Source organism: Bombus pascuorum, chromosome 1 (assembly GCF_905332965.1).
Source record: "Bombus pascuorum chromosome 1, iyBomPasc1.1, whole genome shotgun sequence".
NCBI lineage: Eukaryota > Metazoa > Arthropoda > Insecta > Hymenoptera > Apidae > Bombus > Bombus pascuorum.
Genome location: NC_083488.1, coordinates 4,883,044 through 4,898,918, shown reverse-complemented (window position 1 = coordinate 4,898,918; position 15,875 = coordinate 4,883,044). Strand labels below are relative to the sequence as shown.

Here is a 15,875-nt window from a genome sequence, read left to right as displayed (position 1 = left end):
GTTGTATGATGCTACTCACGACAAGGAGCATTTTCACTAGGAGATGAATGGCAAATATCGCAAAACTTAATAATTCCCTTTTATCGCTACACATTGGCGCGGATATAAGTATAATTTAGGCTGAAATTAAAATATTTTTGTTATTATACATTTTTATAAAGCACTCTTGTATTCATTATACAGTAAAGAAGTATAGTGAAACAGTAAAATTTTCATCAGAAAAATGAATTAAATCTGATTCATATTAAAAATTATTATTTTATTTTTTCGAACAATAGAATTCAATTAAAACAATGTAAAACAATTTAATTCTCTCGTATAATAAATTAATTTCATTATTTTTCAGTAAAATCTGCCGTTTAAGGTTATTTGAAAATTAAATAGAACTATAGATGACGAGTATTATATAGAGCAATCTGTCCGCGCAAAGTTCGGTATTATACACGAGTGTACTATTATTCGTGACGTTGACATTACATAGTCCATAATAACAGACGAAAAGAATAAGAAAAAAAAGGAACGGAAATCTCATAAATATACTAAAACAGCATAATATGTTTCATGGAAAATAAGTTCTAATTGGAGAAGTGAACCTAATTCATAAGGATGGAACATAAGACAAACATAAGAAGCATTTTATTTGTGATTTTTCTACACTTGTCGGTGCTAAATTGTACTCATTTGACGAAAACTTATTTTAAAGATGAAATTACAAATAACGGTGACAATATTCCAAAAATCAGTTGGTTATTTAGCAATTCTGCTGACAGTTCGATTAGGATTAAAAGAGCCAGCATAATCAAGTTAAACGAAGATAGTTTATTAAAATCTATGAATATTAAGTGTCGACAAAATTTGAATCGCCTGTGCGGTGATATTACTAAAAATAACGACGAATTAATGCTGTTAGAATGTATTCAAAGTTTTAAGGTATAACTTTGAATTAACAAAACAGTTTATTTTATAATATAGAGTACTTAATAATACAAGTAAAATAAAATTACTAATTTTAATTCGGTTTTTTCATTTTACAGCCAACTGAAGTATCTGGTATTGATGATGAATGCCGACAAGCAATCTGGGACTATATCTTAAATGTTACAGGTAACTCAAATATAGAACGTTTAGCTAGAAGAACCTGTGGCAAAGAGTTAGATTCATTGGATTGCACTGCTTTTGGTAATAAACATGGAGCATATCTTTCGTGTTTAATTGACCAAAGAGAAAAAGTCAAAAATCCTCAATGCATTGCATATATCCAAAGGTTAGAATGGATTGCATTCAGTGATTTTAGGATTATAACACCATTTTCTTCAGATTGTGAAAATGATATTAAAAGATTCAAATGTGACAAGGTACAACCTTACAGAGACATATCCCAAGGACAAATATTAGCTTGTTTACAAGAACATGTTAATGAACTTCAACTTCAATGTAAAAGACATATACTTCATGTATCTGAAATACAAGCAGAAAATATCAACTTAGACCGACAATTGTATTTAGCTTGTGAAGAAGACCATACTAGATTTTGTCCAAATATTAGGCCAGGAAGTGGCCAAGTATATAAGTGTTTAATGCAACACAAAACAGATAGATCTATGACAACAATGTGCCAAGAACAGCTTGCAAGACGAGGGAAATTAATTGCATCTGATTATAGAGTTAGTAAAGGATTAGTTAAAGCTTGTAAAGATGACATTAAAAGTAATCATTGTAGAAGATCTGTGTTTGAAGATAAAAACATAAGACTTGCACAAATTCTTCTTTGTTTGGAATCTGCGGCAAAAAATGGTAGTAAAATTGATAATAACTGTCAAGCTGAAATGTTTGATCATAGAAAACTTTTAATGGAAGATTATAGATTATCCCCTGAGATAGTTGATGGTTGTGCTAATGATATTACAGCATTTTGTAATAGTTTAGAAGTTGGTGGTGCAACAATTCACTGCTTGATGGAGCATACAAGAACAAGAAAGAGGAAATCGAGAATATCTAGTAAATGTCAGAGAGCGGTAATCAAATGTTTTCATATATACATTTATATACATAAGAGATTATATAATAATAAATATTAATGAAATGTTTTTTAAACATAATAATAGTTAGAGGATCTAATTATGGAAGCTGATGCTGGAGAAGATTGGAGAATTGATCCTGTTTTAAAGGAACAGTGTGAATTAATTGCTAATGTAGTTTGCAAAAATGTAAGAAAAGAATTGAAACAACTCAATTGATATTTCATTAAATAATAAGTGAATACTGTAATTTGATTTACATATAGGTACAGGGAGGTGATGCCAGAATGATATCCTGTTTAATGGAACAGCTTGGTACAGACAAAATGACAGAAGCTTGTGAAACTGCATTAGTTCAGATACAATATTTTGTAGCTAGAGATTTCAAACTAGACCCTCAATTGTACAGAGCATGTAAATATGATGCAACACATCTATGTCATGCAAGAAATGCATGGGCTAGTGATGGAAAACAAATGGATCCAGAAAGAGGACCTCTTGTTTTACCATGTTTATATAGACATGTATATCATCCTCAAAAGAATATGACAGTAAGAATTCTCGTAGTTTCATAAATAACTATATATAATACCTTAAGTAACTATGGAAGTTAAAAGCTATTCTTGTATTGGCTCATTTTAGTTAAGAACAGAATGTCTTGAAGAAATTAGACGCGTTATGAGGCAAAGAGCAGTAAATGTTGATTTACAACCTGAAATTGAGGAAGTGTGTCTGACTGAGTTAGCATCATTTTGTTATGACAAAACAGCAAAAGGAGAAGAAATATTATGTCTTCAAGATAATTTAGAACGGTAATAGTAGGTGTATTCAGTCATATGAAAATTCTTAAATTTATTTTACAATCCATTTGTTTTATTCACAGTTTAAGCAGAAATTGCAAATTAGCAGTCGGCAATTTTACGGAAGAACAAGCAGAACGTGTTGAATTGAATCCAATAATTTCTGCTGCATGTTACCATATCATAGAGCGTCATTGTGAGGTACAATATAATCTTTTCAAAAATTTAAGTTAAATATTAACAGACATAATTTTTACTTGTGAAACTTATATGAAATATTTAAAAAACAGGAAGTATTAAAATATGGTAAAGATGAAGGTGATATGATGGAATGTTTAATAGAACACAAAAATGATATAGAAGTGCGATCTGATTATAAATGTAAAGCAGCAGTGGAACACTTCCAATTGATATCATTAAAAAATTATCACTTTACCTATAAATTTAAAGAGGCTTGTAGACCATCTGTTAAAAGATGGTGTCCAAAGTGAGTAGATTTCTTAAATATTTTATATGAATTTTTATCAATACAAGAATGTTTATATTTTAAAATGTAATATTTAGATCTAAAACTAAGGCAGAAGTAATAGAATGTTTAAGTACAAAAGTGCAAGAAGATATAATAAAAGATACTCAACATCACATAACAAAAGAATGTAGACAACAGTTAAAAGCACAGCTTTATCAACAAAGAGAAAACATTCAGTTTGATCCTATATTACAGGCACAATGTACAAATGATATTAAACAGTATTGTTATGATCTTGAACCAGGAAATTCTCAGGTTGTGATATATACATATTTATCTTTATATCTATATTTTCATATCTATATTGATGCAAACATTATTACTTCAGATTCTCGAATGTTTAGCGGCACACAAGTCAAAATTAACAGATGGGTGTCATAAACAATTGTTTAAAGTGAGGAAACAAGAATTTCAAGACAGTTCAAGCGATTTCACTTTATTAAATAATTGCCGAGCGATGGTAAGGCAATTCTGCCATGATATAAGTCGTTCACAAGCGTTAGATTGTTTAAAAAAATATAAAGATGAACCAACGTTTGATGATAAATGCAAAAGTATTGTTATTCGAAGAATGATTGAACAAAACACAGACTACAGATTTAATACTGCATTACAAATTGCATGTTCTTATGATATTAATAAGCATTGTAAAGAGGTATGTTTAAACATAGTTTACTTATATCTTTTTTTCTACCTTATTATACGTATAACGTTCCCTCATTAGGTTTTATTAAATGAACCTACCGATAAAGAACTCGAAGGAAAAGTTATAAGGTGTTTAAAAATTAAATTTCGAGAGTCAAAACTTTTAATAAAATGTGAACATCAAATGACTAACATACTTAGAGAAGCAGCTTTAAATTATCATTTAAATCCATTATTAGCCACAATGTGTGCACATGAGGTATTATCATTAGAATATTTTCAAAAAAAGGATAAATAATTTGAAATAAATATATTAACCAATATAATAATTATTTGGAACAGATTGAAACAGTTTGTAAAGCAGATGACAATGATCCAGGAGCTGTAGAAGAATGTTTGAAAATGGAATTTAATGCTGGAAATACAGATATGAAAGAAGAATGTCGCCTTGAAATTGCTGACTTAATAGGACAAACAAGAGCAGATATTAATGTAGATCCATTATTACAGAAAGCATGTGCCGTCGATGTCAGTAAATACTGTAGTGATATTCCTCAAGGCGCAGGAAGGCGTACGTTAAACAAATAAACAATACATTTTATATATAAATTAGTTCATTTATTAGAAGTATAAATCTGTCAAAATTTTATTATTTCTTTTTCTTTTCTTAGATATCATGTGTTTACAAAATGTATTAGAAGACAGTAACAAGTCTCTACAACCTGATTGCTATAAAATGTTAACTACAAGGATGGAAATGTTCAGAAATGCAGCTAAGGTAGCGAATTCTATATTTCTTATAATAAATATTATATATTAATAATATATATCTATTTATTTACTTTCAGTTAATTGGACCAAATTCAATCCAGGAATTGTATTCAACGGTAAATCAGTCTCCTGCAAGACGATATTTCATGATTATCACGTTAACAATGATCGGCTTAATTTTTATCACCGGCTTATTTTGTGGGAGAGTAACAAGACGAACAATGTTAATGAAAAATAAGTGATAAATTATAGTGAGAAAAATCCGTCCTCGAAGATTTTCTATCGCTGTAATTAAAAAGAAAGAACAAAATCAATTCCAAGTAAACATCGAAACAAAGAAGAAGAACAGAGTGATTGTACTGGTGACCTTCCTGCAAGATATCAAACTGTGCAAAATTAAGATAGAAGTTGCATTTTTTAATATTTTTATTTATCTCCTTTTTAAATATACATATAAATTTATAAAAGAGAGCGAAAGGGAGAGAGAGAATATATATATATTCATATACATATTATGTACACGATTCTACAATTTGTCATTCAGTAGTATTATCATAAATATAAAAAGTTGTAAGTTTGAATGAATGTAATGTATGACAAACCGAAAATGATTTGCATTTAAGGTAGATTTTAATAAAAAATATATTAATAGAGAATATATATATATATACATATATATATACACAATAAATTGAAATGAGGAATGAAATTTTATGTCAATATTCTATACATTTGTGATATATAACAAAAATTCGTATAAAAATAAAATGGTCACATTTTATTTAAAGCAAAACATATTATCTGGGCACAAATTACCTTGGTCTTCCATTTTAGAACGTTAGAATGCATATAGAATAAAAATTATCGGGAATTATTTACAATGAATGAACTTGGACAATTATGTAATGTGCACATAATATGAAACGTATAAGAATATTACATATTTCTTAACAAAAAAAGTTATGCTCAATTTATAGTAATTAAAACTATTTAATCTTATCATTGAATACATATATTGCTATTGTGTATCATAAGTTAAGGTATAAGACCAAATATTGTGTTACACGAAATATATTACGAGGTGAAATTTCAAGGTAAAGATGCTGAACTGTAGTCATGCCGTTGTTAGTTATAAAAAATAAATTTTCTTTCTACCTATATTTATATTGTAAAAAAATATGACCCAAGTATCATATACGTAATTCAGTCATAACGTCTAAATATAATGAAACTCAAGGTAAATGAAGCGAATTTCTCATTTAACAAAATTTAATTTCTAGTAGGCTATAGTTCCGCTGAAAAATCTATCTATCTGATATGAATCATTACTAACAAAGTCAGTTGATGGCCACAAAAGGAATACAGCGAAACCGTGCACCTTGCTTTGCTTTTATGGCATTAATTTTTGAGTTCGAACGGTGCGCAACGGTCGTACATATAATTCGATTGAAGGTCGCGAGGAGGCGCGACAATCGCGTGAAGTACAAGAGCCAGCAAAACATTAACATCAAAAACCTCTGTAGCGCAGGTCCGTAACGTTGTTTCCGTTGAACGGACGAAATTGTAGCTACAGTGAGTGTTTGTTGTGTGAGAAATCTACATTGTTTAATGTTGTGTGTGTTGAGTGTATAACATGATTGTTACGAAATATTAATGAATCCCTATTGTTACCAACTCAAATAATAAACAAATACATGAACTAATTATATCAAACAATAATATCGAAAACCATCGTGGAAAGATTGATATATGTGACGTGCGTCGAAGGACATCATCATCGAATAGAAAAACGCATTGAAGGAGTAGAACGCATACGACAAATGTCGAATCGTAATGAACTGCGCAACGACATAGGTGTGGCGCGTAAAAGAGAGAGCGTACATGCACGTATACGTAGGCATACGTGCAATACGAGCTCCCTTGGAATGAATGCAACCAAGAATTGGATTAACTTTCCCCAGTTACATTTACGTTTAAGAAACCGATCGATTCTTTCAATGCAGTATCAACTATAATAATCTGATCCTACTAAGTTAATCATCTCTACACTGTACCGCCGAGTTACATTGGTATTTAAGATCAAGATAAATCTTGTGCTGATCTCGGTGAAGTAAATATCACTGTTGGTATTGAAAACACACCGTGTGGGTGCGTGTGCGTGAGCGTACTCGTGCCCGTGCCCGTGCCTGCGCCTATGCGTCTCCGTTCGCCAAGTTGTGGTGATCTTCGTAGAGGTGGCGGCGGCGGTGGTGGAGACAGTGAAGGTGGTGGCGGCGGCGGCGGCGGCGGCGGCGACGACGACGGTGGCAGCGGCAGCAGCGGTGGCGACAGTGAAGGAGACGGTGGAGGTGGTGGTGGTGGTGGCGGCGGCGGCGGCGGTGGTGGCCGCGACAACGTTTGGAGGGAGAGATTTCGTACGTCGTGACTGAGTGAGTGAGTGAGTTGGTGCGTGTGCGTGCTACCGCGCGTATACGCTCTCTCTCATTCTTGGGATCGTTCGCGTGTGTGTTGTGTATGTATGTGTATATATATATATATATATTGTCGCGCGCGCGCATTAACGGAATTCACGATCAGCACGCAGGGACTCTCAACAAATGTTTAAATGGACGCATCGTCCATTATCACCCAAGTGTCGCGGGATGACGAGCTAGGCCAATTTAATAATGGGAAAGGTAGGTGTTTGCTGTGAATATAGGCTTGCCGCCTTACATTTTTTTTTTTACGTTTTTCTTCCAGATGCTGGATGGAATCTGCACCTGTTACGGGACTGCACCTCGCTCCTCACCTTACCTCACCTAACTTCTCACCTCTCACCCCTCTACTCCTCCCTTCCACTGCTATTCGCCTATACTTCACTTCCGACGTCTCTTTTCCTCTCGCCCTCGTTTTTGCCTGGCCTCGCCTCGTTTTGCCTCGCCTCGCCTCTTCACAAATCGTGTCTCCTATCCTTCTCCCCCTCTTTTTCTTTCACCTAAGTTTCGCGTGTAACTTATTGCATCGTGTCGTACCCATACCTTGCCGCCGTTTTAATTCACTTAATCCGATTCGTTTACTCGATGCTCAAATATTGCTAGGACGAAGTCAAACAATGTTTAAATTAAGATAAAATAAAAATGTTCCTCTCCCATTTCTTAAAACTGTCAAAATATATGTTTATAGAAATATTCTACTATCCTAAAAATGGTAATTTCTAATAATTCATCCCTTTGTACATTAAGCAGAAAATAACGTTCCATCAATTATAAGAGCAAATTTTGCATTTTATCTTCCATATATTTTTGTATAAATATATCTCTATTTTGGCTCAAATTTTAACAATTTTGATCACTTTTTAATGTATGTATCATATACATATTTACATATGTGTATTTACAAGATGATATTTATTTTTTCCAAATGTAGCTCAGTTACCACAAGAGAATGAAGTGAACAGCACCGGTTCAGCCAGTGGCAAAAAGCCAAGAGGGCGTGGGCTTCTGCGATCTCTACTTTGTTGCCTCGGTAGAGGACGTGGAAGTAGTTCTAAAAGTTCAAAGACAAGCTCGTTACAAGGCGATGGACATGGTTCTCCATCCCTAAGGACTGGATCCCCAAGGTTCCTTCTCCCACCTGTCAGACATCAGGATATGCACAAGAAGTGCATGGTGATTGATTTGGATGAAACACTAGTGCATAGTTCTTTCAAACCAATCAACAATGCCGATTTTGTTGTTCCTGTAGAGATTGATGGGACAGTGCATCAAGTGTATGTTTTAAAGAGGCCTTATGTGGATGAATTCTTACAGAGAATGGGTGAACTGTACGAGTGTGTATTGTTCACAGCAAGTTTGGCTAAGGTATATTATGCGAATAGTTGTTTATTATTACCATGGGCTTCATATTTAGGTTTGTTTGAACGTTCGGTATTTCTGATATTTACAGTATGCTGATCCAGTAGCAGATCTGCTTGACAGATGGGGAGTGTTTAGAGCAAGACTGTTTAGAGAATCTTGTGTTTATCACAGAGGAAATTATGTTAAAGATTTAAATAAACTAGGGCGAGATTTACAGCAAATTATTATTGTTGATAATAGCCCTGCCAGTTACATTTTCCATCCAGATAATGCAGTAAGTTTTACCAATGAAAAATATACAAAAAAGAAGAAAATAATTAAAGGAATAAAATAAATTCATTTTTAGGTACCAGTGGCATCATGGTTTGATGATATGACAGATTCAGAACTATTAGATCTAATTCCATTTTTCGAGAAGCTCAGTAATGTGGAAAATATTTATACAGTCTTGTGCAATAGTAATCATCCTTATAATCAAGTACCTCCAGCTGTACAGAATAGTCCAAGCCCAGGGTCAGGTTCACTTGGTGCTTCCTAGCCCTACCTAAATTCTGGCCAAGTAGCCAGTATTATCATCGCTCAATGCACTCTGAGGAGAACTTTGATTGGAATATTCCACATTGCTTGCTTGTTATGTAGCAATGGACAACCAGGTATGACCCACTAAGTGTTGGGTGTATAATGTAAGCATACCTATCAAAGAGTCATCCAAAAGGAGGTGAAAATTCTAAACCCTCCTGTATTCATTTTGACACAACATGAATCACAACTGCTTTATCATTGGCTTCAGTTCTTTTTCCTAAGAAATAATAATATGATATAACTGCTCACAGTATATCAGATACAATGAACTGATCGTATTTATCTAATTATTAAGGTATTTGATGAAAGATTAAAAAGTAGCTCAATTGGTCATAAACAAATAACTCTTCCAATCACATTGACATGGAATAGATTTCAAATACAACTTATTGGTTGCATAATGAATTAATGCGTGTTTCCGTGTTTGATGTACTTGAGAAAAGGAGCAAATGATAACGATAACAATGAATGTAAAAAGTGAATATGCATTTGAAATCGAATAAGTACATGTACGTGATTTAAATTCATGCAGAGTATATAAAAAATTATTTGCACGAGAGAATAAATCAAAGTGTAGTATTAAGTAACACTGAGAGAAAAAGAAATAGATTACTTAAGAGTCTTTTGATGGGCCGTTATAATTTTTTCCTCTGTATATTCCGATTATTTACCGTAGTTTTGCATTGCTTTTAACTATGTTATGTGTGAAACTTCAATGAGTATTTCTTATATAATCATAAATATTGTGCAAAGAAATAATTAATTTTTATATAAATTTTATGAGGCTGATAATTCCAAATAGTTACGAAAAATGAAATTAAATCATGAAATTTTCTTACCCTTTATAATTAGAATTTGTTAAAATTCATTGAAAATTTGTGTGTTTGATTTTGCTTGATCAAACATATATTTTATAAATGAGGTTGAGATATAAATCGGAAATTTGGGGAAATGATGCAAATATAAAAAAAATTATGTTTTAATAATTGGGTTGAGTGAAAAGTACAGAGAAAGAAAGAATATATATTGTTTTTATTATTTTCATGCTATTTTAACTTCGTTTCAAAGAATAATGAAAAAAAACAATGCAATGGGAATTGTATAAGATAAAAAATCAATATATATTTGGAACATTAGGTCAATGCATATCATTCTTTCCCTCCAGACAGTTATACGAATAATGGAACATTATGTTAATTATTACAAAATCATTAACAAATTAAAATCATTTAGATGTAGTCCATAAAGGATGAATAAGTAAACAAATGTATATTTACACATGTAACTATATTTACTAACAGATAGTTGTCAATTTTGTACGCTTAATTCGTGCATAAGAAATGTATAGCTAGCATTATACTTTCATATCCAATCAAACTGTCGTTACTTATACTTTTTTATTTTATTCGTATTGTTGCTAATATATTTGTCAGTATGAATGATGCAGTAAATCAAATTTTATTGTACTGTCGTCATTAACTTAATTTCAAATATCAGACTACTAAGGATACTATACGTCGATCGCATTATTGAATTTTTAGAAAAAAAATTTACAGAGGAGAACAGGCAGTCAACTAAATACAGTTTTATAATGTCTGTTAAAGAATTTTCTAATCATACATGTTACTCACGTCTTAACGTTCATCCTATTCAATATCGATGTATTTTCATTGTCTATTTAACATAACATAACACAAAAATCTTGAAATTAACTTACTGTCTTTCTTATGAAATTTTAATATTTTAAAAATTTTTAAATAAAGAAGATAAGACATTAATAAATAGAAACAAAGTTTTTAATCCATCTTTTATTAAAACGAATTAAATGTAAAGAAATTATATAAATTTTAAAATAAATCGTTATTTTTAAATAATCACTCAGTAAAGTTTAACAATATATATAGTTTGGAGATAGTTTTCTTTAATTTTAGTCTATATATTATAATTATCTGATATTACGTCGCTATTTATCATTGAAAAAAAGTAAACCATCAGTGTTGTAGGTTTTTATTTCATAAAAAAAGGGCTAGGGTATACAGAGATAAGAATATTATACAACAATAAGTTATACATATTGCATAATATTAAATGGCTTCCAACTATATATTTTATCAGTTTTTTGTTTTATATGACAGTGTTTTAAACGGATCGGTATCGTTCACAACTAGATCTTACTTTTAACCCAACTGGTAGAACAGTGACATAATGTACTAAAAATCCGAATAAGCAAGAACTAAGAATTAAATCGATTTTCATAGCTATAATATTTTTATGTAAAAATCATATTAGTACTATTTAATCCAAAATACGCGAACTTACTTCTCAGCATTGTATATAAATGTTGAATGTTTATATCTAAACCTTAACTTGTTAGCCGTATTTTTATGTTCATTATTACTCGTATTTAAGAAGAAACAGCATGCTATGGAACATTTGTACTTATTGTTAGTAAACGTACCTCGCCTTCTATGTTTGACTAAACTCGAAACTCTTAGAATATTTGATTTAACTGTTTTCAAAGTATAGAATTATGCAATAACCATATATCTTTACTTCAATCTTGATTTATATGTGTATGCTTTTCGCAAACTCGATGAATTCATTAAAAGAAAAAGAAATCGAAAGTTATACAAAACGTTCATTAGCTCTTAAAATTTCTCGAAAACACAATCGACTTGAAAGATTACATAAGTAACAATATTTACCATACACTTTTACAAAAGTATGTCAATAATATAAAAGTGTGATTGTTTCCACTGGTACAGTGCCCATCGAAATGACTCTGTTAATTATAGTGCACCTTTTCCGGAAGTGCATACAAAAAACACGGAGAATATGCCACCCACACAAGGAAATTTTATATGTATATTCCAAATTGAACACAACGTCTTTTATAATGTTCTCGTGTACTGTCTGAAAGCAGTCATAAATTTAAGATACGATATACAAGCGATTACAATGCGACATATACAGTCATGTGGCAAAATCCTAAGAAACAGAAAATATTTCTAAATTCTACGGTCCTCGTCTCTTTTTTTATTGTTATCATTATTATTATTTATTATTATTATTATTTCGTTCTCTTTTAATCTCGGAAATCTTTCATCTCTAATGATTTTTACCATAATCAAATTCAAGTACGGAAATTATCATCGTAATGTAAAGCCTCATCGGTTTGATGGAAGATCGGGCGGGAGGATGTGTGAAGAAGCAAAGTTAATGTTGCATCCGACGAAGACCACGTTCCTTATCGGATCTAACATTAAACACACGAAATATCATACATCAAACATCCTTAAGCATCCATCATGTCGTGCTTCCGTGATTAATTAATATTAACAATCTAGTATATTGCTTTTATGGAATGCAAACCCGTTGGATGCTCTAGACGAGTATCCATAGTATTTCATAACATAATAAGTGCGTATCTTTTGTCGTGTTTCGTTTTACCAAGCATTTTGTTTTGTTTTCTTTTTTAATTATTATTATTATTATTATTATTATTATTATAATTATTATTATTATTATTATTATGGAGTTGTAACATGATTGTAGAGACGCTATAAAATAACATTGAGGATGATGGCTTTCGTCTGCTACCAGTTGAGCGACAGAGAGAGAGAGAAAGAATACAGTACATTTAGATTTATTATAAAAGCAAAAAAAGTGCGCCGAGAAAACTGTTAGCGCGAGAAAGGTGTAGCGAAAACGATCGTGATACGTAATTAGGTATATATAAATATTTAGGTAGACCAATTAATTTTTAATGCGCGATACTTTCGTACAGCGACGCAACGATGTCTTCGAATTCGTAGCTCTTCGCCGCTGTAATCTGACATATATATATATATATATATATATATATACGTGCATGTATGTGTATAACGCATACATACATGAAAGTACAAGAGCCGTTGCTCTTATTCATAAACAGGGAGCGTACAAGTGATATATTTTTTATTAAATTCAATTGTACAATATCATTCGCTTGTATGATTACGTTTACGATATCGTTAAATACTGAGCTATATCTTGAATTTGTTAAGAGCCCACTATTATACGTACCGGTGATTTTATTAAAATTAATTATAAATTTATCTACGCCTCTACATGTGTAATGTTCGTTGCTACGAAGTGTAGGTTTACTTAGCGATCTATAATAGAAACGATGGAATTTTAAAAGAAAAAATGAGGGGAAAAGATAAGTAGAACGAATTCTATGTCGTTACTTTCATTGGCGCGTTTGTCATTGCATTAATTTCGAATGATTATTGTTATCGGCTAGATTCGCTCCGAAATAAAGCGACTATTTGGTAACGATATATCATGTTGCAATACAGCAATAACGAACCGCTAACATTTTTCTCAGTGCCGAAAAAACATCGTTACTTCGCAGCAGATTTGCTGTAGTACGAAAGAAGCAAATATAATAAGAGGATATAATTTTGAAAGAGAGGAAAAAGAGAACGCGTGTGTGCATGTGTGTATGCGCGTGCGCGCGCGCACGTCTGTGTGTGTGTAACATGGAGAGTATAATTTAAAAAAAGAAATTTTTTAAATGAAATAAAAATAATGGAAAGAGAAATAACGGAAATGGTAAAAACCGTTCGCCGGACGACGGGCGCAAGGTCGAAACTGAAATTTTTTATATGTAATCAGTTTAAATGAATGTGAATGGCGAAGAGGCGAAATAAAGGAAAAAGCTCGAGACTCCAGTCGTGTTGCCCTGTTACATCCTGAACGATTACTAAATTATTGTATCATTATTATACATACATTGTACAAAAAGGTGAAACAATTCGTCACAAATGGAATGAAATTACGTACTATACTAGGGTTCATAATATCTTGTCGGTAAAATGTGTGAACGTGGCTGCGTGAGGTAAAAAAGAAAATGAAAAAAGATACTAAAAACAGAATGAGAGATACGAGTATGCATGTATAAAAAAAAAACAAACATAATTAACGATATTGCCTTGATTTGTAAATAAAATTTAATTACTTCCACTAATGAAATCTTCTCTGCGGATACCGAGCGGGCCGCGATCAGTCCACGCGGGCTCACCCTCTTCGATTTCGTATGTTTTTTACTAAAAAAAACCGCAATTGATTTTTTAACAGCGAGTATATTTTGTACAACAAAACACACACACACATATATATATGTATATTATATATATGTATTTTTTAAAAAACGTGGAGGTGAGCCCTGTGCATCGTACCAGAAAAATCAGCTAGATTATGTAAATCTCCCATCCCTCCGACATGTCCAGTTTGCTCTGTGATTCTGTGTTTAATAAAAAAAAGCAAAAAAAATATATATATTATGTATATGTATATATGTATATGTACATATACGCGTTTGATAAACGAGTTCAAGTAGTTTTTGCATGATCCCCGTATGAAAGTGTCCCCCATTTACTGATTGTTGTACATTATATACGTACTTTAGAACAATTTTTACATTCACATATTCATTTGTAATATTAAACGTTATTAGATTCTTGGAAGGAAAATTGTATTATGGTTTTCAGTCTTATAAAGAGGTATGGTAAATTTTCATCGTTGGTTTTAATTATATCGTTAACATGATGGCAGAATTAGGTCCAAAAAAAATTATACTATTTAATAAATTTGTCATAACACGAGGTAGAGCGACATTTAATCATTTTTAGTGTATATTATGATATTTCGTAGTTTAATATTATAAAAAGAATTTCATTACATGAAATTAGATTGTACAAAAGAGTGTTAGAACAGAACTGTGTTCGAAATACTATTCTTTACATTTGCGTATGTACCATATGCACCTCTATGTTGGTTTAAATGACACCACAGTATTTAGGTCAACCTTCTCGATCGCACACGATTAAGTTCGATATTGGATTTCCGCGAATGGCAATTACCTTTCTATAAAGGTAAATGTCATGACTGACGTACAATATGTTATTAGTTTCTGGTAAACCACCTGTTAGTGGTTAGAGCATATACCATACATGGTACTATACATGATAATATGTAAGTAGTGTTAAAACGATTAACATTCTGTCAGGAAAGGACCCTAAATTATAGGTAACTTTACTGATACTAAATTTAAAAAGTCAAGGGATATACATAATATTTTGTAAAAGTAATTTAAGTTGTATATGGTGTGTATGTGTGTGTATTTTCTTTAGATAAAACAGGTAGGCTTGCACTCTGACAAATGTATAGTTTTTATGCTTTTATATTAGATTATTTGGAAAATTTTCAAACGGATCAGATAACTGAAGTATCTAAAATCAAATCTATATTCATTTTCAGTTGTTAATCATATTTTCATTAGAATAGAATTTTTATTTAGTGTATTTATTTCAAATCGTAGCAATTGTTCGCAAATGTTTGAAAATCGATTATTTTTTTACAAAATAATAACATTGAGATACATTTAATAAATATATCCTAAGGTTAATTACTAAGTTTTGTATAATTTTATTTATGTATTAGAAAAAATAATTTCATCGTAAATAAGATCATTGACTAAATTCAGGGTAAATCTGACATCTAACATTATGCACATATATCAAAACTCCGTGTCTCACGTTCTGAAATACCGACCTCGACAAAATTAGAATTTCTCACGCCCCCTGCGATTTGTTTCGGCGAATATAGAAATTACAACCATTGACTTAATCTGTGATGTGAATCACTTCTA

At 31.6% G+C, this 15,875-nt stretch overlaps 2 protein-coding genes across 5 annotated transcripts; both read left to right on the top strand.

The window, feature by feature from the left end:
• Nucleotides 1-409: 409 nt before the first annotated feature.
• LOC132907636 (Golgi apparatus protein 1) lies at nt 410-5,923 on the top strand. Its single transcript, XM_060960957.1, has 13 exons — nt 410-930; nt 1,035-2,015; nt 2,106-2,207; nt 2,285-2,569; nt 2,661-2,830; nt 2,902-3,019; nt 3,109-3,305; nt 3,383-3,602; nt 3,676-4,002; nt 4,072-4,251; nt 4,335-4,563; nt 4,664-4,770; nt 4,841-5,923. The coding sequence occupies exons 1-13, from the start codon at nt 607-609 to the stop codon at nt 5,003-5,005; spliced, it is 3,405 nt and encodes a 1,134-aa protein (XP_060816940.1). The 5' UTR covers nt 410-606; the 3' UTR covers nt 5,006-5,923.
• A 131-nt stretch (nt 5,924-6,054) lies between these two features.
• On the top strand, nt 6,055-14,741 carry LOC132908955 (carboxy-terminal domain RNA polymerase II polypeptide A small phosphatase 1). 4 transcript variants are annotated; one of them, XR_009658491.1, is made up of 5 exons: nt 6,055-7,438; nt 8,169-8,602; nt 8,688-8,873; nt 8,946-9,252; nt 12,737-14,741. XR_009658491.1 is itself a non-coding variant. In XM_060963578.1 (5 exons), the coding sequence occupies exons 2-5, from the start codon at nt 7,369-7,371 to the stop codon at nt 9,135-9,137; spliced, it is 882 nt and encodes a 293-aa protein (XP_060819561.1). In that variant the 5' UTR covers nt 6,055-7,192; nt 7,341-7,368; the 3' UTR covers nt 9,138-14,741. The 4 variants fall into 4 exon arrangements, 3 of the variants coding, with proteins under 3 accessions (XP_060819561.1, XP_060819466.1, XP_060819662.1); XM_060963578.1 differs by having other exon boundaries at nt 6,055-7,192; nt 7,341-7,438; nt 8,946-14,741; XM_060963483.1 differs by having other exon boundaries at nt 6,055-7,275; nt 7,341-7,438; nt 8,946-14,741.
• Nucleotides 14,742-15,875: the final 1,134 nt, after the last annotated feature.